General features: G+C 39.0%; 1 protein-coding gene across 1 annotated transcript in view; it reads left to right on the forward strand.

Annotated features, from left to right (window-relative positions):
- The first annotated feature begins 8115 nt into the window (after window positions 1-8115).
- Window positions 8116-27498, forward strand: part of C8A (complement C8 alpha chain) — an 85230-nt gene continuing 65847 nt past the window's right edge. Inside the window, exon 1 of the mRNA XM_043461145.1 lies at window positions 8116-8288. Within this exon, the coding sequence (XP_043317080.1) occupies window positions 8212-8288 (77 nt within the window). The 5' untranslated portion in view covers window positions 8116-8211. The remainder of the gene's footprint in view (window positions 8289-27498) is intronic.

Here is a 27498-nt window from a genome sequence, read left to right on the forward strand (position 1 = left end):
CAGGCTTCTTAGGAGGCAGGTAAGGTGGTCTGGTGTTCCCATCTCTTGAAGAATTTTCCATAGTTTGTTGTGATCCACACAGTCAAATGCTTTAGCATAGTCAATGAAGCAGAAGCAGGAGTTTTTCTGGAATTCTCTCACTTTTCCTATATTCCAACAGATGTTGGCAATTTGATCTCTGTTTCCTCTGCCTTTTCTAAATTCAGCTTGAACATCTGGAATTCAGTTCACATCTCAGTTCACATACTGTTGAAGACTACCTTGGAGGATTTTGAGATTATTTTGTTAGCATGTGAAATGAGTGCAATTGTGCAGTAGTTGGAACATTCTTTGGCATTTCCTTTCTTTGGCATTGAAATAAAAACTGACCTTTTCCAGTCCTGGGGCCACTGCTGAGTTTTCCAAATTTGCTGGCCTATTGAGTGCAGCACTTTCATAGCATCATCTTTTAGGATTTGAAGTATCTTAGCTGGAGGGCTTCCCTGATAGTTCAGTTGGTAAAGAATCCACCAGCAATGCAGGAGACTCCGGTTCAATTCCTGGTTTGGGAAGACCCACTGGAGAAGGGATAGGCTACCCACTCCAGTATTCTTGGGCTTTACTCATGGCTCAGCTGGTAAAGAATCCACCTGCAAGGTGGGAGACCTGGGTTTGATCCCTGGGTTGGGAAGATCCCTTGGAGAAGGGAAAGGCTATGCACTCCAGTATTCTGGCCTAGAGAATTCCATGGACAGTATAGGCCATGGGTTCACAAAGAGTCAGACAAGTCTGAGTCACTTTCACTTTCACTTTCAGCTGGAATTCCATCACCTCCACTAGCTTTGTTTGTAGTGACGCTTCCTAAGGCCCACTTGACTTTGCACTCCAAGATTGGTTCTAGGTGAGAGATCACACCATCGTGGTCATCTGGGTCATTAAGATCTTTTTTGCATAGTTCTTCTGTGTATTCTTGCCACCTCTTCTTAATATCTTCTGCTTCTGTTAGGTCCATACCGTTTCTTTCCTTTATTGTTCCCATCTTTGCATAAAATGTTCCCTTGGTATCTCTAATTGTCTTGAAGAGATCTCTAGTCAGTCCCATTCTATTGTTTTCCTCTATTTCTCTGCACTGTTCACTTAGGAAGGCTTTCGTATCTCTCCTTGCTATTCTTTGGAACTCTGCATTCAGATGGGTATATCTTTCCTTTTATCCTTTGTCTTTTGCTTCTCTTCTTTTCATAGCTATTTGTAAGACCTCCTCAGACACCATTTTGCTGTTTTGCATTTCTTTTTTCTTGGGTATGGTTTTGATCACCACCTCTTGTACAATGTTACGAACTTCTATCCATAGTTCTTCAGGCACTCTGTCTATCAGAGCTAATCTCGAATCTATTTGTCACTTCCACTGTACAACTGTAAGGGATTTGATTTAGCTCATACATGAATGGTCTAGAGGTTTTCCCTACTTTCTTCCATCTAAGTCTGAATTTTGCAATAAGGAGCTTATGATTTGAGCCACAGTCAGCTCCTGGTCTTGTTTTTGCTGACTGTATAGAGCTTCTCCATCTTTAGCTGCAAATAATATAATCAGTCTGATTTCCATACTGACCACCTGTTGATGTCCATATGTAAAGTTGTCTCTTGTGTTGTTGGAAGAGGATGTTTGCTATGACCAGTTTGTTCTCTTGGCAAAACTCTTAGACTTTGTCTTGCTTCAATTTGTACTCCAAAGCCAAACTTGCCTGTTATTCCAGGTATCTCTTGACTTCCTACTTTTGCATTCCAGTCCCCTATAGTGAAAAGGATATCTTTTTTTTGGTGTTAGTTCTAGAAGGTCTGTAGGTCTTCATAGAACTGTTCAACTTCAGTTTCTTCGGCTTTAGGTTTGGGGCATAGACTTGGATTATTGTGATATTAAATTGTTTGCCTTGGAAACGAACAGAGATCATTCTATTGTTTTTGAGATTGCATGCAAGTACTGCATTTCGGACCCTTTTATTGACTATGTGGGCTACTCCATTTCTTCTAATGGATTCTTGCCCACTGTAGTAGATATAATGATCATCTGAATTAAATTCACCCATTGTGGTCCATTTAGTTCACTGATTCCTAAAATGTAGATATTCACTCTTGCCATCTCCTGTTTGACCACTTCCAATTTACCTTGATTCATGGACCTAACATTCCAGGTTCCTATACAATATTGTTCTTTACAGCATCAGGTTTTACTTCCATCATCAGTTGCATCCACAACTGGGTGTTGTTTCCACTTTGGTTCAGACTCTCCATTCCCTCTGGAGCTAACTCTCCACTCTTCTCTAGTAGCATGTTGGGCAACTACCAGCCTGGGGAGTTCATCTTTCCATGTCATATATTTCTGCCTTTTCATACTGTTCATGGGGTTTTCAAGGCAAGAATGCTGAAGTGATTTGCCATTCCCTACTCCAGTGAACCACGTTTTGTCAGAACTCTCCACCATGACCCGTCCATTTTTGGAGGCCCTACATGGCATGGCTCATAGTTTCACCGAGTTAGACAAGCCTGTGATCCATGTGATCAGTGTGGTTAGTTTTCTGTGATTATGGTTTTCTTTCTGTCTGCCTTCTGATGGATGAGGACAAGAGCTTTGTGGAAGCTTCCTGATGGGAGGAACAGGCTGTGGGGAAAACTAGGTCTTGCTCTGGTGGGCAAGGCCGTGTTTAGCAAATCTTTAATCCAATTTTCTGCTGATGAGTGGGGCTGTGTTCCCTCCCTGTAGTTTGGTTTGAGGCCAAACTATGGTAGGGGTAATGGTGGTAATGGCGACTTCCTCCAAAAGGACTTATACCAGAGGCTCACAGGACTGTTGCAGTCAGTGCCTCAACCCCGCACCAGGCCACCGTTGACCCCACCTCCTCAGGAGACTCCTGGACACTCACAGGCAAGTCTGGCTCAGTCTCTTGTGGGGTCACTGCTCCTTTCTCCGGGGTCCTGGTGTGCAAAAGGTTTGTTTGTGCCCTCCAAGAGTCTGTTTCCTCAGTGCAGTAGAACTTCTGTAATCAAATCCCTCTGGCCTTCAATGCCAAATTCCCTGGGGGTTCTCAGTGCCTTGCCAGATCCCCAGGTTGAGAAGTCTGTTGCAGGCCCGAGAACTTCTTTGGTATAACTGTTCTCCAGTTTGTGGATCATCTGCTCGGTGGTTCTGTGATGGGGCTAAGGGTAACCTCCTCCAAGAGCACTTATGTGACATGCCACGCCTCCCAGGTCTGCTGCAGTCAGAGCCCCTGTCCCCATGGCAGGCCACTGCTGACCCGTGCCTCTGCAGGAGACACTCAAAGACTCAAAGGCAGGTCTAGCTCAGTCTCTTGTGGGGGTCTCTGCTCCTTTCCCTTGGTTCTGGTGTGCACAAGGTTTCGTTTGTGCCCTCTGAGCATCTCTGGCAGGTAAGAGATTTGATATTAAACATGATTGTGCCCCTCCTACCGTCTTCTTGGGGCTTCTCCTTTGCCTTAAAAGGTCAAAAAGTGGATGGCCCAACTTTTGGAAATCCCTGCCCCTTCCTGAAAATAGTTTGAAAAATGGCTCCCATTCATTAACCTATAAAATTACCCAGATGATAAAAATTAACTTCCCAATATTTCGGGCCACTATCACTTTCCAAGATGACTCTAAGCACTTGGGTTGCTCTTGCCTTCTGAGACAGACCTCATTCTGCCTATGGAACGTGTATCTCAGTAAACCGGCTTTCAGTTTCCCATGACCCATTCTTGAATTATTTCCTGTGAGAAGTTAAAAACCCTCATTGGCAGCCTGTCCCAGGGACTCACCGAAGACCTGAGACATGACCACTCTCTCATGCTCCACTTTCCTGCAACAAGCCCAGGATACCGGGAGACATGAACCTCCCACATTTAGTTCATCCTCCTTCATCATTCTCTTTGTCAGGCCCCACCTTTCTTCCACGTCCCCCCTTCCTTGGTTCTTAAATGAAAGCTTCCACACTATGAAAGAGACAAACCGGTATTGGGAAGAAGGAGCAAAAAGAAGGGGAAGGATTGTTTTAATAAACAAGTTACTAATGTTCAGAATTCCCAGTTGAGGATATTTTCTAATTACCTCCACAATTCTTCAATCCTATCCTGATAGTTATTATTTTACCCATCTTTCAGACAAAGAAACTGAGGTTATGAAACAATTATGGGTTAATGTTGTCTTCTGACCTACAGCTGCACTCTTTGCATCCTAGCAAATTGCCTCTATCTGCATTCATTTTGCAGGATTTTGATGTGTCTGCATTGAGCACCCTGCAGGCCCAGCACAGGGGAATGGGCCTAGGGCTTCTGCAGCTTTTCAAAGAGCACAGGCCTGGCTGTCACCCTGCAGTGAGAGTCTAGGCTGACATAGGACATCTTCCATTCTGAGGCCATAACTCACAAGCTGATTTAGATAGTGGAGAGTGCTTCCCCGAGACAAGCTATGTGTTTTCAAAATGAACTGCCATCTTGCTGTCTACTCTGCGTGATGCTTTATAACTATCTATCTCTGATAACAGAATGCTACAATTAAGGTGAAATCCGCATATGCAAAGTTAACAATTTTTTGGCATTTCCCATTCATCTTAGAAGATTTTGGCTGAAAACAGATGTGTACCCTGCCCCCATTCCAACACACACGCGCGCACACACACACACACACACACACACACACACATGCACTCATACACTTAGTCACGGAGGCAGGGAATGATCCCATCTGATTTAGCTTCTCTCTTGATACTATTCTGTGAGCCTCTCTCCATTCAGTTTATTTTGCTTTTTTGCCTTTGAAAATGGTATTCATTCTCTGAGCTAAGGCATAATAAACAGAGAACTGGACTTGGAGCTAGAAGACCCAGGTGTTAGCCCTGAGACATTGCTTTAGTCATTATGTGACCAGACCAAAAACTATCTGAGTTTTTAAAGCTGGACAAATAAACCCATGACTCTGAGACTCACCAGCTGTGCAACTGCAGACAAAGTACTTAACTACTCTGAAATTCAATGTCCTCATTTGCAAAACAACACTGTTATTAGTGGTCTTGCAAGATCATGTAAAGATTAAATACATTAAAGGAGATTTATAAAACACACAAAAAGTGGTACTCTGTATCTCTTACTTCTGTTTTCTACCTTAATCACTATATTGTTGACTCTCAGGATTCTCTTCAGAGTAATGACATTTATATACAACATTATATTGAGGATTAAATGAGAAAATACACCTGAAACTACCATGAAATTATAAAGTATTTTTAGTCCTTTGGTCAGTCACTCAATATTTCTCAGGAAAGATTCAGTGGTCAATGATAAGGGTGACAACAAAGGAGAATCAGACAGAATTACTCTCGAGAAACCTTCATTCTCAAGATATACAGCACTCTGTTGGAAGAACATAACATATGGCAAAAATGAAAAGTGCTGGTGATGTATTTGTAAGGTTCAAAGATAACAAGGAGACGCCTTCCAGATGGGGCCATCAGCCAAGGCTCTGTGATGGACCTGTTGTTTGAGAAAACACTTGGCCGAAGAGTAGCAGATAATGGATAAAAGTCATCCAGGTCCAGCATGAGCAAGATCACGGCAGTGAGAAAGTGTGAGAAAGGTGAGGGGAACCTAGACCATACTGTGCAGGATAATTAGAGGGTTGTGGCTGATGAGGTTGCAAAGATGGATTGGGCTTTTATGGAGGAATTTGGACTTCTAAGCTCACGGAAAATGGAGGGTCCACAGAAGGTCTTTGAGCAGGAGAGTGATGTTTTCAGATTGAGCTTTCCTGAATCCAGCTGTAATGCATACGGAGGGTTGAAGCGATGTGAAACAGAGGCGCCTTAGGAGTCTGTTAGACAAGTTTAGGCGAGAGCCGAGGCCCTGAAATGGATCAAAGGGAAAGTGAAGGAGAGAAGCTTGGAGGGAAAATATTATAGGATTTAAGGGAGCAAGTTGGAGGTGTGGAAGGTGAGAGAGGTTACCTGAAGTTAAGGAGGAGTCCTGAGTGCCACTGAAGTCCTGGTTGAGGGGACTTGCACAGGAAAATGCCAAGAAGGAACTGAACTAATAAAAAAGACAACATTACCTGCATGCAAAAAGAAGAAACTTAATTCACCAGGATTCCAGGGGTCAGGGAAGGGCAGACCAGCCTTTTGGTGGTGTTTCCCAACCTTGGCGCTACTGACATCTGGGGCTAGAGAATTCCGTGTTGGGGGACCTGCCCTCTGCCCTGTAGGATGTTTAGCACCCACTCGATGCCAGCAACACAACCTCCAAAGTTGTGACGACCATAAACGTCCCTGGAAATTTCCAAATATCCCCCGAGAGGCAAAGCCGTTCCCACTGAGACCCCTGCTGTAGGGACAGGTCTGCTCCCCATGAGAATCGCTGCAGAACTGCAGAAGGAAAATCTGAGCCGCACGCCCCAGGGGGCCGATGACCTGGTTCGGACCCTGGACTTTGGAGGGGCCTGGAGGGAAGACGGAGGCACCTAGGGAGTTGGTGGAAAGAAGTGGGTTCCAGGTGAGCCTCCCAGAGCTGCCCCTAGGGTGTCCAGATATAACACCTCCCATCACAGCCACATGTTAGTAAAAGCATTATGAGGTATTAGTCATGGCTACATTACTTTAGGAAAAAGTAAAAGAACAGAGTTTTCCAAATAGGTCAGAAGCATTGTAAAATTGCAGCCAAGAGGACCCAGGAGTCAAAACAAAGACAGGGAGGAAGAGAGACACAGAAATCAGAGACGGGGCAGAAGCGGGGCGCAGTTTCCAGGGCCTGGAATAATTGGTATTCACCTCTGTCAAACTGCACTTAATCTCTGAAGAAATAGAGATAATAACAACTGAGGACCTTGTTTAAATCTCCACAATTAAACCAGGTGCAAATTTCTTAGGCAAGCAAGTTATTCAGTACATTTTTAAAAAATAATTTTGAGATGAATAATGTGGCAAATCCTGCTGATGATAGAATCTAATGATTGCTGAGGATATCAAGACAGTTGTCTATTCCTGAGCAGCTTAACTTCTCTGGATCTTCATTTCTTCAACTGCAAAATGAAATGAATCATTTCCATCTCATAAACTTGGTGTGATGATTAAGTAAAATAAGACAAATGAAATGCCTGACACACATTCAATTATTATCTTTGTATCTATCCATCTCTATGCAATTGATTTATGACTATGTCTGGATGAGTAAGAGAAGGTATGTAGACATGGCGTCATCAGTCCAGTGTGTGGTTGTTGTTACAATTCTAGAGGATGCTTCTGGAGATGTCCATTTAAGGCATCTGGTTCCCTGAAGACACAAATATGCTAGAAATATTGTATGACATCTCTTATATGTAGACTCTAAAGAAGGAATGATCCAAATGAACTTATTTACAAAACAGAAACAGACTCACAGACTTAGAGAATAAATTTATGGTTGCCAAGGAGGAAGAATAGGGAGAAGGGAGAATTAGAGAGTTTGAGATGAATATGTACACACTGCTATATGTAAAATGGATAACCAACAAGGACCTACTGTATAGCAAGGGGAACTATGCTCATTGTTATGTGGCAGCCTGTATGGGAGGGGAGTTTGGGGAAGAATGGATACATGTGTATATATGGCTGAATCCCTTCGCTGTCTACCTGAAACTATCACAACATTGTTAACTGGCTATACTCCAATATAAAAAAAAGGGGGGGGCGGGTAAAAAATAAAAACAAGAGTAATGATACCCAATGTCTGGATGAGAGGTGGAAAGCCCATTCAATTATCCACATTTCTCAGACCCCAGATGTTTGGCAATACATTGGAGAACTTCCCCATGTAACCGGTAGCATTTCCTGTATTTTGCTGGCTGTTTACGGCTGAGTTGAAATGCCAGTGTTAGCCTTATTTCAGTCTTACAAAACAAATTGATCTGACCTCAGAAATCCCAGGAGCTACTCGAAAAGATCACGAATTCTGGAGCTATATCTTGGTTTGGTTTTTGCCTTATTCTGAAAATAAGATCCTTCTGCTCAGCTGATACTGGTTATTATAAATATCCTCCTTTCCTCAACCATATGTATATTGTTTTTCCAAAGATCTGAGGGGCAGTGGCCTTTGGTGTCTAGGATTTTAGGGCATTTGGCTAATCATTAGCTAGATCCCAGACTGTAGATGTCTTTTGTTCCAACTCCCTGAGTAGTTCTATTCCTCTCTAGGTAATACAGGTTGGTAGCTCCTGGATAAGATGTTTGCTGCTGCTTTTTTCCTCTTATTTTTGATGACTTATCAGCCAGGGGTAACCATACAGGAGAAGGTGAACTGGTGAGTTGGCCGAGAGTTTCTGCAAAATTTGCAGTTTAAAGGGTCACTTAGCCGGGAAATAAGCTGCTGTCAGCTTTGCAACAGGCTGTTATAGGATGGAACGTGACTTTTTTCCATGCTGTTACTAATTCAGTGAAGGACTCCAGGTCAGTAAAAAGCATTCACTTGGTGTCAGATAGGCCTGTGTGCAAATCCGAGACTTAGGAGCTGGGTCATCTGGACTAAATCGCCTAATCTCTTTGCACTTGTTTCTCGATTGGTCAAATGAACATGATAATACCTCTTCTGTAAGAGCCCTGCCAAGTTGCTTCAGTCGTATCCGAGTCTTTGCGACCCCACCAGACTCTACTGTCCATGGAATTCTCCAGGCAAGAATACTGGTGTGGGTTGCCACTTTCTTCTGCAGGGGGTCTTTCCAACCCAGGGATCGAACCTGAATCTCTTATGTCTCCTGCATTGTCAGGTCGGTTCTACCACTAGCACCACCTGGGTAGCCTTAACGAACATGAAATAAGATCCTGGATATAAAATATATTCAACTTAATAAATGATAATTCTCTTGAATGATATTGGACAATTCAACCTCTGCTTGTCCATTTGTGAATTATAAGAATACACATCTCATAGTGTTTGGGGGAGGATAAAATTAGATAAAGTATATAAAATTATCTTGGGAAACACAAGAGACTATAAAGATACTGAGTCATTTCATTCCAGAAAGTCAACCTTTTGCTATGGAGTAATGAATGGAAGAGATATTTATCTATGTATGCTGCATTTTATGCATTCCTTTTTCTTGAATATCCCAAACTTGCTTCATGTGTTTTTTGTTTTTTTTTTTTAATCTTAACATCAAGTATTTTGTAATGCTTAAATAGCCTCTTATTTTGCCTGTGGGTAGTTTTAAAGGAGTCCCTGTCTCCTAAACATTGAAAATTTCAGGTAGAGCTATTTTATTAAAATTCTTGTTGGATGATTCAATTTTGAATCATTATTGCTTTTAAATGCTAAGCGAGAGATTTCCTTTAACTAAGAACAGTTCAGAAGGGGGAAAGGCATTTTTACAAGCAGTTAATTTGCAACTTGTGTTTCAAGCAAATACCATTTCGAAAAATCAGAAAATTCATCTCTAATAATTAGAAGATAAAGGCCAGAGAACTGTGGTAAAGGAAATCTCTGCTGAGATACCCTTAATTATAAAAGCTTATCATTATAATCCTTTTTGAAAATGAACAAAGAGTCTTGATGTTTGATGAACTTATCAAATAAGACAGACCAGTGAAGAGGCAAATTTGAAGTCAAGGCAAAAGAGAACCAATTAAATATGTTGCAAAGTGCTGAAGTAGGAAATCACAAGTCTTGTGTCAAATGCCAGAGTGTCTGACCCTGGCTTTGCAAAGGCAAAACTGCATGGTGAAATAACTTGACTGGGTTCAAATTCTGGGACCAGCATGTACTATTTGTGTGATCTGAGGCAAGTTATTTAAGTTTTCTGAGCTGTAAAGTGGGAGCAAGTAAGAGGAACAATTAAGTGCATAAAAGTACTTAAATCGACACTTGGTACTTAATAAGCATTCAATGACAGCTGTTACCAGTGGTGCTATGTCACTGTTATTGTCATTTTTCTGGGTATTTTTCTTCTCTCCAATGGTTGATAAAAATGAGAATAAATTTGTAATGTGCCAATTAGTATGCATCTTTTGGATTAGTCTGTGATTTCAAACTTTAAGAAAATTTAACAATGGCAAAATAAATAACTATTTTTCTCAAATAAAATCTTATATAAACACTAACATTGAAAACAGATGGTATATATTTACATTTTTAATGGCATACATCTACTTTTATAAGCTCATATTTACCATTATTATAAACTATACTGCCTGTGTGTTATTACACCATTACTATAAATTCTTAGAAAAATGGAATTGCTTGAGAAAAAATATTTTAAGATAATGTTGATGAAAAGACATTATAATATTCAGCTCAAAAATCATGACTCTCTTTTATGTGTTTTATACAAAAAATACACTTCAGCATGTGTGCTGCTTTAAAAAGTTAAAAGATTTTTTCCATCCTTTTAATTTATTGAGATTTGTTTTACGACAAAGAATATGCTCTTAGTGAATATTTCACGCGTACTTCAAAGTGTGCCCTTATCTATTGTTGGGTGCAGTTTTAAGTCATTAAGTTGGTTGTTAAAGCTGCTCAAGTTTCACCTCCTTGTCTAACAATTGCTGAGGGAAAGATGCTGCAATCCTCAATTATATTTTGCATTTATCTGTTTCTCCTTTTAGTTCTATCAGGGTTTGCTTCATGTATTTTGAAGCTCTCTTATTATCTATCTATAAACAGGTTTATACATGATTTGCCCCTTTATCATTACAAGAGGCTTTCATATCCCTGGGTTGTGCATGGTGACTTTTCCCCCCAATATTTTGTTTTAACTTATCTGACTCTTTATATTTTGCCGTATGACTCTTGCAGATAACATATAGGTGGGTCTTACTTTATTATCTAGTCTAACAATCTCTGTCTTTTAATCATAGTATTTATACCACTTATGTAAGATGTAATTACTGATACTCATGGGTTTGGGTTTACCAACTTTCTATTTGTTTTCTACTTGTACCATCTGCTCTTTGTTTCTGTTTTTCTCCTTTTTTGTCATCTTTTGGGTTTATTTATTTTTTCTAATTCCAAATCACTTATTAGCAATTCTATTTTATTTATTTGTTTTGGCTGCTACTCTAAGCTTTGCAACATTCATCATTAACTTAAAACAGCTTACCTTCAAATAATATCATATCACTTCTGATACCATTATTATTTTTCCTGAATAACTTCTTTTGACCTTTCTTATGGTCAGAATGAATTTTGGTGAGAGAATGATCCATTTTTATTCGTCAGAAGAGCTCTTCATTTTGCCTTTATGTTGAAGGATATCTTTGATGAATATGAAATTCTACATGAAAAGTTTCCTCTTTCTCTTCCACATTACTTTGAAGATACCATTCCATTATCTTTGGCTTGTATAGTCTTTGAGGAAAAGTCTACTTTGTTATTCTTCGTGTGTCAAACTGTTTTAAAAAATGGACTCAAATATTTCATCATTGATTTCCAGCAGTTTATGATGTGCCTTGGTGTGATTCTGTGGATTTATAGTTCTCATCAAATTTGGGGGGAAATTTGCCTTTATTAATTCAAATATGTTTTCTGCCCCATACCCTCTCCTCTCCTTCTGACTGTAGATATAGTCAACTACTTCATATTATCTTACAGGTCCCTGAGGCTCTCTTCTTTTTTTAAAAATTGTTTTTGGCAGTATTTTTTCTCTGTTTCATTTTGGAAATACTATCATATCTTCAAGTTTACTGATCCTTTCTTCTGCAATATTTAATTTTTTTTTTTTTTTAGCCCATCCAATGAATCTTTCATTTTGGTTATTATAATTTTTCAGCTTTAAAAGTTTCATTTGGTACTTTTTTGACATCTTTCACTTCTCATAATGTTTATGATTCCCTTTAATATACTTAAAATAACTCTCTTAAAATCGTTGTTTGCGACTTCCATCACTTTTATTTCATGGGTCTTTAGAATTAGGAAGGACTTTGACATCAAACTGAATCCACTTATGTTACAGATAAGGAAACTGAGTCCCAGAAAGAGAAGTGGAATATTAAATAAGAACCAGACTGTTTTCTCTAGGCATTTTATGAGTATAGGCAAATTCAATCCTTATTATTTTCCTCTGAGATTGTTGTAATTATTATCCCCAGCAGTTGACAGCCAGAGAGGAAACAAAGCAATTTCATATGTAAGTCACACAGCTTCCTAGTGGCACAGTCAGGCCTTCTAATTCCTAGATTGGTATTATTACACCATTATTGTTACCCTTACCCATCAGAAAAAAAAAAAAGTCCTTTCAAAACTGAGCACCCATTTTGACAAGCACTATTTACAACACCTAGGACATGGAAGCAATCTAAATGTCCATCGACAGAGGAATGGCTAAAGAAGATGTAGTACATATATACAATGGAACATTACTCAGACATAAAAAGAATGAAATAATGCCATTTGCAGCAACACGGATGGACCTAGAGATTGTTATAGTGAGTGAAATAAATCAGACAGAGAAATATAAACATCATATTATACCACTTACCTAGATGGGTGAGATGAGGTGTGGGTGGGAGGCGGATCCAAGAGGGAGGGAATATATATATATACATATAGCTGATTCACTTTGTTGTATAGCAGAAACTGATACAATATAGTAAAGCAACAATACCCAAATTTAAAACAAATAGCACAAATGAACTTGTTTACAAAACGGAAATAGAGTCACAGATGTAAGAAAACAAAGAGTTATCAGAGGGGATAAGTGGGGGAGGATAAATTGAAAGATTGGGATTGACATATACTTACTACTATATATACAATAGATAACTAATATGGATCTGTAGTATAGCACAAGGAAACCTACTCAATATTCTATAATAACCTATTAAGAAAAGAATCTAAAAAAGAGTGGATATATGTATGTGTATAACTGACTTAATTTGCCATACACCAGAAACTAACACAATATTATAAACCAAGTATACTCCAATAAATTTTTTAACAAGTAATATAAATATTTAATTTGGAATTAAGATACCCAAAGGCTTTTATACAATTTCCAATCCAACATTTCCACCGATGAAGAATGAACTTAAGTCCCTTGGGGCGGGGGGTTAAAGAAATACAAGTGAAGATCTCAAACATACAGAATAACAACAAGGGTCTGTTTATTTCTCTAAACAGATGAAATAGGCAGTGGAGCCTAATGAAATTTAAATCACTCTCCTCTTTTTTATTTTATTTCATGGGCATCAGAGTGTTTACCAAAGTATCCTGGGCCAAGGCCATGTGAATATTTTCTGTAGTTGTCCAGATGACTGGAAATCAATATGTATTCAGGCTACATGAAATTTCAGCTAATATAAACAACTGCAGTAGTCGATGTGACTCAAAATGAGTCTCATTACTATGGACACTTTTTTTCCTTCGAGGTAACTAATCCCTAGCTGTACTTCAAGCAGCACTGGGTGTGGGCTTTGATGTGCAATCAACCTGGTTTTAAATCCTGGCTTCACCTCTTAGTGGCTATGGAACTTGGGTAAGTTGCTTAAACTCTTCAAGGCTAACTTTCTCATCTATAGAGATAATACATATTTCATGAGTGCTTGTCAAGAGTTAAAAGAGTTCACATAAAGCACTGATCATAGAAGCTGGCACATGGCAAGCTTTTAGAAAATTACTTTTATTACTTTATTTCCCTTTTGTCAGCAATCCTTCACAGTAAAAATTGAAATGTTTTCTAAAAATCTTCCAATACATATTGGAATATATGTTGGAATGTTTTCCAATATGGAATTTTTTCTAGTATATATTGGAATGTTTTCTAAATATGTATAGTTCAGTGTGGAATTCTATGTGTACCTGGAACACAGTAGATAGTTTTTTAAATTCATTCATTCATTTATTCATTCATTTTCATTCAAAGGAGTCAAAAAAAGTCTTGGTTTGAATTCTTGCTTCACCACTTACTATCAATATATTATAACTTTAAGCACATTATTTCATCTTCCTCTGAATCTGTTTTACTTATCTATAAAATAGATATAATATTCCACAGGAGTCTGATAAAATTTAAATTATATAAGATTGAATGAGATGATATATTCATACAAAAGTTTTTATTGAATTCCCACTGTATGCCAGGTACTGTGCTCAGCACGAGGGGACCACAGTGATCAACAGAGTCATGATCTCCTGCCTTGCAGAATTTGCAGTATAGCGGTGGACATAAAGTGTGGGAGGTTCTACATATGTGGGATTATGTTAGCAGAGGGTAGGTGGGCTTTTCTGGTGGCTCAGCAGTAAAGAATCCACCTGCTCTGCAAGAGTGACAGGAGACCAGGTTCGATCCTTGGGTTGGGAAGATCCCCTGGAAGAGGGCATGAAAACGCACTTCAGTATTCTTGCCTGGAGAATCCCCATGGACAGAGAGGGTTGGTGGGCTACAGTCCACAGGGTTGCAAAGAGTCAGACATGACTGATGAGACTTAATATGCATGGTGGGGCACAGAAAACCATCTGGAGGAAATGAGACCTAACTGAACTCAGACAGTCTGGGCAGATGGATGGGGTGTGATTACTCCATGTGGAAGAAAGAGTATTATGCATATATTGCAGGAGAGACTGGAAAAGGGTCAGAACTAGAAGTTCTGTGGAATTCTATGTGTACCTGGGACACAGTAGATACTGCTCATTCATTCATTAATTTCTTTTCATTCATTCATTTAATACATATTCCAGGTATGCTTATGGGCTTTCCAGGTGGCTCAGTGCTAAAGAATCTGCCCACAGTGAGGGAGAGCTGGGTTCCGTCCCTGGACTGGGCAGATCCCCTGGAGAAGGAAATGGCAGCCCTCTCCAGTATTCTTGCCTGAAAAATCCCATGGACAGAGGAGCCTCGTGGGCTACCATCCTTGGGGTCACAAGAGTCCAACATGACTTAGTGACTAAACAAGCAAACAAACAAAGAGGCATGGTACATAGCAAACAAAACAGATAATGTTCTTACTCTCATGGAATTGGCAGTGTAGTGATGGAATCAGTCAATAAACATGTAAACTGAACATTTCAGTAAAAATTGTGGTAAATACTATGAAGGAAACAAAAAGGGTCCTTGAATAGAGGATATCAGAGCAAAAGGTTGTTGCTGAGCTGTGAAAGACGCTGGGATTCTTGACCTCCAGAGGACAGGCATTCAATCCAGGGCCACTGACAAAGCTTGATCGCTCAGAGCTTTTGTGTAATAAATTTTTATTAAAGTATAAAAGAGATAGAGAAAGCTTCTGACATAGACATCAGAAGGGGGCAGAAAGAGTGCCCCCCTGCTAGCCTTTAGCAGTATATTATATACCTATTAGCAAGCTGTGAATTAGAGAAAGGAGATGTCTCAAAATTCGGAGTGGCACCAGACCCCTCACCCACAACATGCATTTTGAGATAACATTGGCACAAGGTGAGTCATCCCAGGCCATAAAATGATTGCCATGAATCTTGAAGAAAGGCAGGTTTCCAAGCAAATGTATGGTTTCATTAACATAGATTAAGAGAACTATTGTATGAGTAAAACATACTGGTTTGTCAAGTGGGTTCTGAGTCTTAGGCGGAACCAACTTAAAGACAAGGGTCTAGCGTAAATACACTCATCTAGAGCCAGACATCCTGGAATGTGAAGTCAAGTGGGCCTTAGAAAGCATCACTACGAACAAAGCTAGTGGAGGTGATGGAATTCTAGTTGAGCTATTTCAAATCCTAAAGGATGATGCTGTGAAAGTAATGCACACAATGTGCCAGCAAATTTGGAAAACTCAGCAGTGGCCACAGGACTGGAAAAGGTCCATTTTCATTCCAATTCCAAAGAAAGGCAATCTCAAAGAATGCTCACACTACCGCACAATTGCACTCATCTCATACGCTAGTAAAGTAATGCTCAAAAGTCTCCAAGCCAGGCTTCAGCAATATGTGAACCATGAACTTCCAGATATTCAAGCTGGTTTTAGAAAAGGCAGAGGAACCAGAGATCAAATTGCCAACATTCGCTGGATCATCAAAAAAGCAAGAGAGTTCCAGAAAAATGTATATTTCTGCTTTATTGACTATGCCAAAGCCTTTGACTGTGTGGATCACAATAAACTGTGGAAAATTCTGAAAGAGATGGGCATACCAGACCACCTGACCTGCCTCTTGAGAAACCTATATGCAGGTCAGGAAGCAACAGTTAGAACAGGACATGGAACAACAGACTGGTTCCAAACAGGAAAAGGAGTACGTCAAGGCTGCATATTGTCACCCTGCTTATTTAACTTATATGCAGAGTACATCATGAGAAATGCTGGGCTAAATGAAGCACAAGCTGGAATCAAGGTTGCTAGGAGAAATATCAATAATCTCAGATATGCAGAAGACACCACCCTTATGGCAGAAAGTGAAGAGGAAATAAAAAACCTCTTGATGAAAGTGAAAGAGGAGAGTGAAAAAATTGGCTTAAAGCTCAACATTCAGAAAACTAAGATCATGGCATCTGGTCCCATCACTTCATGGGAAATAGATGGGGACACAGTGGAAACAGTGTCAGACTTTATTTTTGGGGGCTCCAAAATCACTGCAGATAGTGATTGCAGCCATGAAATTAAAAGACGCTTACTCCTTGGAAGGAAAGTTATGACCAACCTAGATAGCATATTAAAAAGCAGAGACATTACTTTGTCAACAAAGGTCCGTCTAGTCAAGGCTATGGTTTTTCCAGTGGTCATGTATGGATGTGAGAGTTGGACTGTGAAGAAAGCTGAGCGCCGAAGAATTGATGCTTTTGAACTGTGGTGTTGGAGAAGACTCTTGAGAGTCCCTTGGACTGCAAGGAGATCCACCCAGTCAATCCTAAAGGAGATCAGTCCTGGGTGTTCATTAGAAGCACTGATGCTGAAGCTGAAACTCCATTACCTTGGCCACCTCATGCGAAGAGTTGACTCATTGGAAAAGACCCTGATGCTAGGAGGGATTGGGGGCAGGAGGAGAAGGGGACGACAGAGGATGAGATAGCTGGATGGCATCACCGACTCAATGGACATGAGTTTGAGTAAACTCCGGGAGTTTGTGATGGACAGGGAGGCCTGGCGTGCTACAATTCATGGGGTTGCACAAAGTCGGACACGACTGAGCGACTGAACTGAACTGAACTGAACTGAGGGTAAATACATAGCTCATTAACATAGCTTAAGAAAAACATTTCCATAAGAAAAACGCATTGGTTAGCTCAATGTTTGAGAAAAGTTAAGTTCAGGTAGAACCAGGTATGTGTTATGGCAACATAGAATTTTAAAAGAGACCTTTTAAAATTTGTATAGAGAAGGGGGAAAAAAATCTAACACTTGTAGCTTGTTTCCTCCTGCCACTTGAGAGAGAGATAAAACAGTGTCTAACACTTGCAGCCTATTTCCTCTGTTTGGAGACCCCTGGCCTTCCTGCCAGTTACCTTCTATAGAGCAATCTAAAAATAAGCAAGTGGGGGGTTCTCTGTGGAGGTGGTTAAAGTTTAAGCTGAAGGATGAAGGATGGTGAGGAGGGAGAAACCATGTGAAGAGCAAGGAGAGTGGAGAAGTTAGTACGTGCTAGGAACCCTGGGGGAAATGGCTTGTCAGGTTCAAGGACCTGCAGAATGGGAACAGTATGAGATCAGGGGATTGTGTCCTGAGAAGATGTCAGAAAGGTAGTCAAGGGCCAGATCACAGAGATCCTTTGGCACCTTCATGAGGAATTTGGATTTTAGTCTATGTGTAGTGAAAAACAAACAAAAATTACATGGAGTGTATTCTACAGGGTGGGTATTATCTGATTTCTCATTTAAAAATGTGTCTGTGCAGAGCAAAGATTGGAGGAAACTGAGTGGACCATCTCAGACTATAGGAGGCCAAGCAATGATCTGGGTGAGAGATAATGGTGTCTAAAATTAGGACGAGGCAGTCTAGGTAGGCAGAGGGGAAGATATTTGAGATACATCTTGAAAACAAAACCAACAGAAATTTCCAAAGGACTGGATATGGGTGTGAGGGGATGGAAGGAATTAAAGACCAGTGCTCTAGGTACCTGGCTTGAGCAACCGTGTGTTAGGGTGGTTCCAATTACTGATGTGGGTAAAACTGAGAAAGAAACAGGTTAAAAGAAGAAAATTAAGAGTTTAAACTTGGAGCCTTAAGTTCACTATGCCTGAGAGGCACTAGTGGAGATATAAAATGGGACAATTGGGTAAACAAGACAAGATTTCCAAGCTTGAAGATCTCAATCTAGAGGCATTACCACAGATGGTATGAGAAGCCCAGGAAATGGATCCCACTTTCTCAAAAATGAGAAAAGCAAAAAGGCAAGACTGTACCCTGGAGGAGTCTAGTGTTCAGAGACATCAAAGAGAACTGGGAGCAAGGAAGTTTGGTGCTGGAGAAGTCCAAGAGAAGAAATATTTCAAGAAGGAAATGCTGGTTAACACAGGGCAATTAAGACCAAGCCAGAAAGCTTTCCACTGGATTTAGCAACATGGAGGTCACTGGAGACTCAGCACTTTGAAAGTCAAATTTTCAATACTTGTTTCATGAGGTAAATTTCCATGTAACTGAATGGGAGTGTCTCAAGGTTGTATAATTAGTGACAATCAGCCCTGAATATAAGCAGAGCCAATTTATTAGGATGACCCACTGGAACTAATCGGTGTTGGGCTTTCTGATCTTCTCACCTGGGATGGGTAGCTAATTAATTATTCTGTGATCTGAGATGGCCACATTCAATGCCAGGTTTCAGGCCTTTTGCCCAATATGTCACCCTATCTAAAAAGGCAGGCGGGGAGCATATCACTAGTCTCTGGCACTCCACAGAGTGGGCATTCAATATGTTTTTGATGAAGATGAAGAGGTTTGATGAGCATGTTTGGGGTTGAGACGGTTATAGAGAAGAAACTAGCATGTATGTCAGGCTGATGCTTAGGGCTTTGCATATGTAATCTTATTCCCATATGCAAAACAGTCTCACAAGTTTTTACGATCTCTGATTTTCAGCTTTAAATAGCAGAATCTGGATTATATACATCTTTGGTATACTCTAAACCCCTTTCTGTTACATCAGTGTTTCTTCAACTGTGCTGTATGGTCTTATTACATGGAAAAAAAAAAAATTGCCCTATGGTCAAAAATTGGGTAACTGCTGGATTAAGTAAATTAAAATGCAGAACTTCTCAGAGCCTTTAAAGTACTACTGGACATTTAAATCCCCAAGAGCAGTATGTTGTATGCAATTTATCCAAATCTGACCAGGTAACTTTGCTTCTTTTCCTTTTCCACCTCTCGTGCATAATTCAGGAAGCGGTACTCCACAGAGCACCCTGTGCAGAGTGGAAGGAACTCTGCACAGACCACTGTATTTCCTTGTGCTGATTCTACAGGTGAAAAACTTAAAAGCCTGTCTGGGTTCTGCTCAGCATGGCACAGCAAGGTAGATGCCAACTAAAGACTAGAATCAAAGACTCCATTTTCAGTAGCTTGGAGATGCTTTCAAACTATTTGCCAAGATTTACTAGGCCACAGATTTATTAAATGTTCCTTAAGTAATTGAAAAACTGATACAGCTCTTTTGGAAAGCCATTTGGCCATATGTGTCATAAACTTTAAAACCATTTGTATCCTTCAATTTAGCCATCCTATTCTACAGGATGTATCTTCAGTAAATAACTTAGAATACAGAAAAACTGGGTGCTCAATACTCTAATTGTTTAATGTTAGTGGAATGGAACAATGTGCAGTCATCATAAAAATTTATATTTCTCTTATAATATTAAATGGAAAGATCAACATATAAAAATGTAGTAGTATGACCTCAACTATTTTATGGAAATAAAGAAGGAAAGGAAACAGAATTAATGGTGGTGGAAAGTTGGACAATTTCTTTCTTTTATAATCTTTTCTATGTTATCTTAAGGAGAATGCATGACTTTCAAAATCTATAAAAAATAAACTACATTAAAAAATTCATTGGCATGATAAGAGAAAACGCCAGTCATATTGATATTGGCTAAAAGGTTGGAGCCCTGTAACGACTTAATGAATGGTCCTTGTATACCTTTTGTAGCCTTGCTTCAGTGATAGCATGGCTGTGTGTGCCTCTGTCTAGACATCATGTCACAAAGCTTTTAAAACTACAGCAACACAGCATTGCTCTGTCTAAGCTTTTGCTTCCATCCATTAATACTGTTTCCTTCCATTTTGACATCATAATGCAGTCTCTGTGGGCTTACAATGACATTATCTTGACAATTCTACAGTGAGACGCAGAACTAATGCTGTAGTTATTTTGTGCTCCCAAACCTCTGCCCTTGTAACTACTCTCCCATCTTTTGGTGATTAGAACCCTTGCTTTTCTCCATGTTTCTATGCTTCAAACTTTTAATAGTAGGACAATCTATCAGAAAAATAACATATGGACCAAACCTTGAGCCATCTGAATGTCTAGACACCAGGATTATTTAATTAGATTCTAACTGGAAATTAGGTTCAAATAAATTTCTAAAGAATGTCCTTCTATTTTCCATAAACTGGTTTCATTCTTTCCATCCCCTTTAATTCTCCTTCCTTCCCTCCCTCCCTCCGTTCTCCTCTCCCTCCCTCCCCTTCTCTCTTTCTCCCTTTCTTCGTTTCTTTACTTTCCTAAATATTTACTGAGCACCTTCCCTGGGTCTGGCACCATGATAAGTGCTGGGAGTTCAGTAGCAAACACGTGAACAGTACAAGTACCCGCATTCATACAGTTTATGATCTGGTGGAGATGGCAGAAACTATACAAATATTATAAGTGTGCTAAGTTTTGAGACAAAAATGTGCAGAGATTGACCAAATCATGTGAAGAGAGATATCTCATCAGTCAGAGTATTGAGGAATGTTTTCCTAAGGAACTGATGTTTATGATGAGGCTGAAGATACCTAGGAATTAACCAGGAGAAAGATACTTGGATTCTTTCAAGACTGGGTTTCATGGGTAGGTGTGATCAATGGAACAGTGGGGTCCAGGAATTTAGGACATAATTACAATTTTAAAATGATGGATCATGAAATCAAAACTGATTGTGAAGGGAAATAAAAATAGGGGAGGTCTTATTGCTAGAGAGAAAGCTTAGGAGTCAATGGAGGCCCCAATGAGGTCTAAGAAAAGTTCATGGGAATCCTTGAGTATACAGAGATAGAAGGAAAAGAGCCTGTGGAGTGCCAGATAACTTCATAGGTGACCCATGAATTAGTTATTTGGAAGGGAATCTGTCTCAGAGAGCAAAAGTCTAGGATGAAATCATGGAAGATAATGGAACAAAGAGTCACTCAAGAGGAAGAGAAGGAACAACCGAGAGCAGAGAGCATTGAGTGGTTCATTCATAGCGATGCTGAGGTCTCCCAGGGTGATGAGAGGAACCGGAATAGAGAGGAAGATGATAGGCTGAACACTCAAGTTTTCTTTGAAGGGATGATAGAGCTGGTGTTCTATACTAACATCATTTTATAAATCGGAGTTTCTCAAAGTGTGGTCTGTAGACTGTAAGCAGTCCCCAAGATCTTATGAGGGCAGTATCTGGGAATTCAAAACAATTTCACAATAATACCAAGGCATTATTTTCTCTTTTCACTGTGTTCATGTTTGCCCTGATGGTGTAAAATTAATGTTGACTAAAGCTACTGTGGCCTTGACACAAGTCAAGGCGGTGAGGTCAAACTTAAAGGAAAGAAGTTTTTCACTTAGAAAATTCCTTAAACCAGTTAAAATTGTTAATTTTATTAAAACTCAATCTTTGAAAACTTGTTATTTAACTATTATTTTTGGCCAAATGGAAAGGATGCATATAGAACTTCTACTGTACCTGAGTATGACGATTGTCTTGAGAAAAAGAAACTGTTTGAGTTAAGTCAATGTTGATGTCTTTTTCCTGGAACATTGTTTTTACTTGACAAAATCACTGCTAGACAAACTACTGTTATTCAGGCTAAGATAATTGGGAGACATTGTCTCAAAAGTGAGCAGAGGGCCTATTACTTCCAGGAAAACAGATAGCATTATTTGTTACCAATGACAAAATTTGGGCTTTCAAATGAAAATTAAAATTTGGGAAAACATATTCACTACTATGAGCTTGAGATCACTGTTAATATTAATAAATTTGACTTTTAAATATTTTATATTGAACTATGTGAATATTTTTAAGATACATACACTAGGGGAGCCATTGTTTTCTCAATTTCCAAGGTTTACTGTTATAATAATTATGTATGGATGTTGTTGTTGTTTACTTGCTAAGTCATGTCTGACTCTTTTGAGACTCAATGGACTGTAGCCCACCCGGCTCCCCTGTTCATGGGATTTCCCAGGCAAGAATACTGGAGTGGGTTGCCATTTCCTTCTCCAGGGGATCTTCCCTACCCAGGGACTGAACACATATTTCCTGCACTGGCAGGTGAATTCCTTACCACTGAGCCACCAGGGAAGTCCATGCATGGGTACTGGATCCATTTAAAGCATACACAGACCAATGAGTTTTAATGTAACGGAGAATTTAAAAATTCACCGATAGGCTTTCAGATTATAACTACAACTAACATCTAAGAAATTACTGCTTTTAAAGTGTTGGTGTAACATCAAAGAACATCCACAATTATCTGAGAAGACTATTAAAACACTCCTCACCTACATTACTTTTTCAACTATATAACTGTATGATGCTGGAGTTTCTTCATAGATTTCAATTAAAGCAACATATTCAATGAAGAAGCAGAGGTGAGAGCCTAGCTGCTTCCTATAAACCAGACATCAAAGAGATTTGCAAAAACATAAAACATAACTCTTTTCAATAATTATTTTTCTTGGAAATGGATTTTTAAACATACATGGTAACATGTAACAATTTCACAGTGATTTTTAAATGGGAAAATAAACACTTCAAAATGTCTCAGTTTTTATTTTATTTTTCAGTTTTGATTTTTAATTCTGTGACTATCAGTAGATCTAGTCTCCTTAAATAAAAGCTTTTCAGAGTCCTCACAGTATGTTAGTGTATAAAGGGTTCCTAGGATCAAAGTTTGAGAACCAATGATAAATGTGAACACTACTTTCCTGAGGATCCTAGGGCTTCTTGTCTCGGGTTGCAGCCTAGGGGGGCATCATTCATTACAAGGACCAGCTCATGGCATAATCAGACTGAGTTTTGAAGCACTACAGCATCATCCTTGCATACGGTAGAGGCACAATATATTTTTAGTCTTTATTTCTTAAAACTGTGATTGAATGAAGGGAAAACATCCACAGCTATTTTTTTTATTTGCTTAAATTTTACATCTCAAAATTGATGCATGGAAATGAAAAGAGTTCTGGGGATGGAAGTTGGTGATGGTTGTACAACAATATGAATGTACTCAATGCCACTGAACTATACACTTAAAAAATGATTATGGTAAAGTATAAGTTTTATGTTATGTACATTTTACCACAATAAAATATTGGGATAAAAAGAGCAATAGGCCATATATCTTTTGTTTTAAAAACAGCATATGAAATTTTTAAGAAGGATGATAGAATTAATCAAGTATTGGAAATACTCCTGCAGTCCAGGGTTCCAAGTAAGAAAAACTGTGCCTTTATGAATGTTCCTCTCATTTCCTTGCTCTATCCCCACTCTTCCGGATAATTTGAAGGTTAAGGGAATATATATTGTGATATTGTTTCATGTTCTATGGCTACAAGTACCCAGATGCCCAAATCAATGGGCAACCTGTACAAATTAAAATAAAATTAAGCATCTGTTCAGCCATAAAAAAGGGGAAAATCCTGTCATTTGTGACAACATAAATGAACCTGGAGTACATTATGCTAAGTGAAATAAGCCAGGCAGAAAAAAGGCAATACTGCATGATCTCAGGTATATGTGGGAATCTAAAGAAAAGTCTAACTCATTCATTTCTATACATATTTTGATTTCTTTTTTGATTTCTTCTATGATTTGTTGGTTATTCAGAAGCGTGTTATTTAGCCTCCATATGTTTGAATTTTTAACAATTTTTTTCCTGTAATTGAGATCTAATCTTACTGCACTGTGGTCAGAAAAGATGACTGGAATGATTTCAATTTTTTTGAATGAAAGTGAAAACACAACAACCCAAAACCTATGGGACACTGTAAAAGCAGTGCTAAGGGGAAGGTTCATAGCATTACAGGCTTACATCAAGAAACAAGAAAAAAGCCAAATAAATAACCTAACTCTACACCTAAAGCAATTAGAGAAGGAAGAAATGAAGAACCCCAGGGTTAGCAGAAGGAAAGAAATCTTAAAAATCAGGGCAGAAATAAATGCAAAAGAAACTAAAGAGACCATAGCAAAAATCAACAAAGCTAAAAGCTGGTTTTTTGAAAAAATAAACAAAATTGACAAACCATTAGCAAGACTCATTAAGAAACAAAGAGAGAAGAACCAAATTAACAAAATTAGAAATGAAAATGGAGAGATCACAACAGACAACACTGAAATACAAAGGATCATAAGAGACTACTACCAGCAGCTCTATGCCAATAAAATGGACAACTTGGATGAAATGGACAAATTCTTAGAAAAGTATAACTTTCCAAAACTGAACCAGGAAGAAATAGAAGATCTTAACAGACCATCACAAGCAAGGAAATCGAAACTGTAATCAAAAATCTTCCAGCAAACAAAAGCCCAGGACCAGATGGCTTCACAGCTGAATTCTACCAAAAATTTAGAGAAGAGCTAACACCTATCTTACTCAAACTCTTCCAGAAAATTGCAGAAGAAGGTAAACTTCCCAACTCATTCTATGAGGCCACCATCACCCTAATTCCAAAACCAGACAAAGATGCCACAAAAAAAGAAAACTATAGGCCAATATCACTGATGAACATAGATGCAAAATCCTTAACAAAATTCTAGCAAACAGAATCCAACGACATATTAAAAAGATCATATATCATGACCAAGTGGGCTTTATCCCAAGAATGAAATGATTCTTTAATATCTGGAAATCAATCAAAGTAATACACCACATTAACAAATTGAAAACCATATGATTATCTCAATAGATGCAGAGAAAGCCTTTGACAAAATTCAACACTCATTTATGATTAAAACTCTCCAAAAAGCAGGAATAGAAGGAACATACCTCAACATAATAAAAGCTATATATGACAAACCACAGCAAGCATCACCCTCAATGGTGAAAAATTGAAAGCATTTCCCCTGAAATCAGGAACAAGACAAGGGTGCCCACTCTCACCATTACTTATTCAACATAGTGTGTGGAAGTTTTGGCCAGCAGCAATCCAGAGCAGAAAAAGAAGTAAAAAGGAATCCGATAGGAAAGAGAAGTGAAACTTCACTGTTTGCAGATTACATGATCCTCTACATAGAACCCTAAAGACTCTACCAGAAAATTACTAGAGCTAATTCATGAATATAGTAAGTTGCAGGATATAAAATTAACACACAGAAATCCCTTGCATTCCTATATACTAACAATGAAAAAACAGAAAGAGAAATTAAGGAAACAATACCATTCACCATTGCAACAAAAGAATAAAATACTTAGGAGTATATCTACCTAAAGAAACAAAAGACCTATACATAGAAAACTATAAAACACTGATGAAAGAAATCAAGAGGACACAAACAGATGGAGAAACATACCGTGTTCATGGATTGGAAGAATCAATATTGTCAAAATGGCTATTCTACCCAAAGCAATCTATAGATTCAATGCAATCCCTATCAAGCTACCAACGGTATTTTTCACAGAACTAGAACAAATAATTTCTCAATTTGTATGGAAATACAAAAAACTCGAATAGCCAAAGTAATCTTGAGAAAAGAAAGAATGGACTGGAAGGAATCAACCTGCCTGACTTCGACTCTACTACAAAGCCACAGTCATCAAGACGTATGGTACTGGCACAAAGACAGAAATATAGATCAATGGAACAGAATAGAAAAGCCAGAGATAAATCCACGAACCTTGTGCACCTTACTTTGACAAAGGAGGCAAGGATATACAGTGGAAAAAAGACAACCTCTTTAACAAGTGGTGCTGGGAAAACTGGTCAACCACTTGTAAAAGAATGAAACTAGAACACTTTCTAACACCATACACAAAAATAAACTCAAAATGGATTAAAGATCTTAATGTAAGACCAGAAACTATAAAACTCCTAGAGGAGAACATAGGCAAAACACTCTCCGACATAAATCACAGCAAGATCCTCTATGACCCACCTCCCAGAATATTGGAAATAAAAGCAAAACTAAACAAATGGGAACTAATGAAACTTAAAAGCTTTTGCACTACAAAGGAAACTATAAGTAAGGTGAAAAGACAGCCCTCAGACTGGGAGAAAATAATAGCAAATGAAGAAACAGACAAAGGATTAATCTCAAAAATATACAAGCAACTCCTGCAGCTCAATTCCAGAAAAATAAAGGACCCAATCAAAAAATGGGCCAAAGAACTAAACAGACATTTCTTCCAAAGAAGACATACAGAATTGGCTAACAAACACATGAAAAGATGCTCAACACACTCATTTTAGAGAAATGCAAATCAAAAACCACAATGAGGTACCATACACCGCCAGTCAGGAATGGCTGCTATCCAAAAGCTACAACAATAATGCTGGAGAGGGTGTGGAGAAAAGGGAACCCTCTTACACTGTTGGTGAGAATGCAAACTAGTACAGCCCCTATGGAGAACAGTGTGGAGATTTCTTACAAAACTGGAGATAGAACTGCCATATGACCCAGCAATCCCACTTCTGGGCATACACACTGAGGAAACCAGATCTGAAAAAGACACATGCACCCCAATGTTCATCGCAGCACTGTTTATAATAGCCAGGACATGGAAGCAACCTAGATGCCCATCAGCAGATGATGGATAAGGAAGCTGTGGTACATATACACCATGGAATATTACTCAGCCGTTAAAAAGAATTCATTTGAACCAGTTCTAATGAGATGGATGAAACTGGAGCCCATTATACAGAGTGAAGTAAGCCAGAAAGATAAAGAACATTACAGCATACTACACATATATATGGAATTTAGAAAGATGGTAACGATAACCCTATATGCAAAACAGAAAAAAGACACAGAAATACAGAACAGACTTTTGAACTCTGTGGGAGAAGGTGAGGGTGGGATATTTCAAAAGAACAGCATGTACACTATCTATGGTGAAACAGATCACCAGCCCAGGTGGGATGCATGAGACAAGTGCTCGGGCCTGGTGCACTGGGAAGACCCAGAGGAATCGGGTGGAGAGGGAGGTGGGAGGGGGGATCGGGATGGGGAATACGTGTAAATCTGTGGCTGATTCATACCAATGTATGACAAAACCCACTGGAAAAAAAAAGAAAAAAAAATGCTTGCTCCTTTTAAGAAAAGGAATGACAAATCTAGAGAGCAAATTTAAAAGTAGAGATATTACTTTGCCAACAAAGGTCCTTCTAGTCAAAGCTATGGTTTTTCCAGTAGTCGTGTATGGATGTAAGAGTTTGGCCATAAGGAAGGCTGAGT

Source organism: Cervus canadensis, chromosome 2 (assembly GCF_019320065.1).
Source record: "Cervus canadensis isolate Bull #8, Minnesota chromosome 2, ASM1932006v1, whole genome shotgun sequence".
Taxonomy (NCBI): domain Eukaryota; kingdom Metazoa; phylum Chordata; class Mammalia; order Artiodactyla; family Cervidae; genus Cervus; species Cervus canadensis.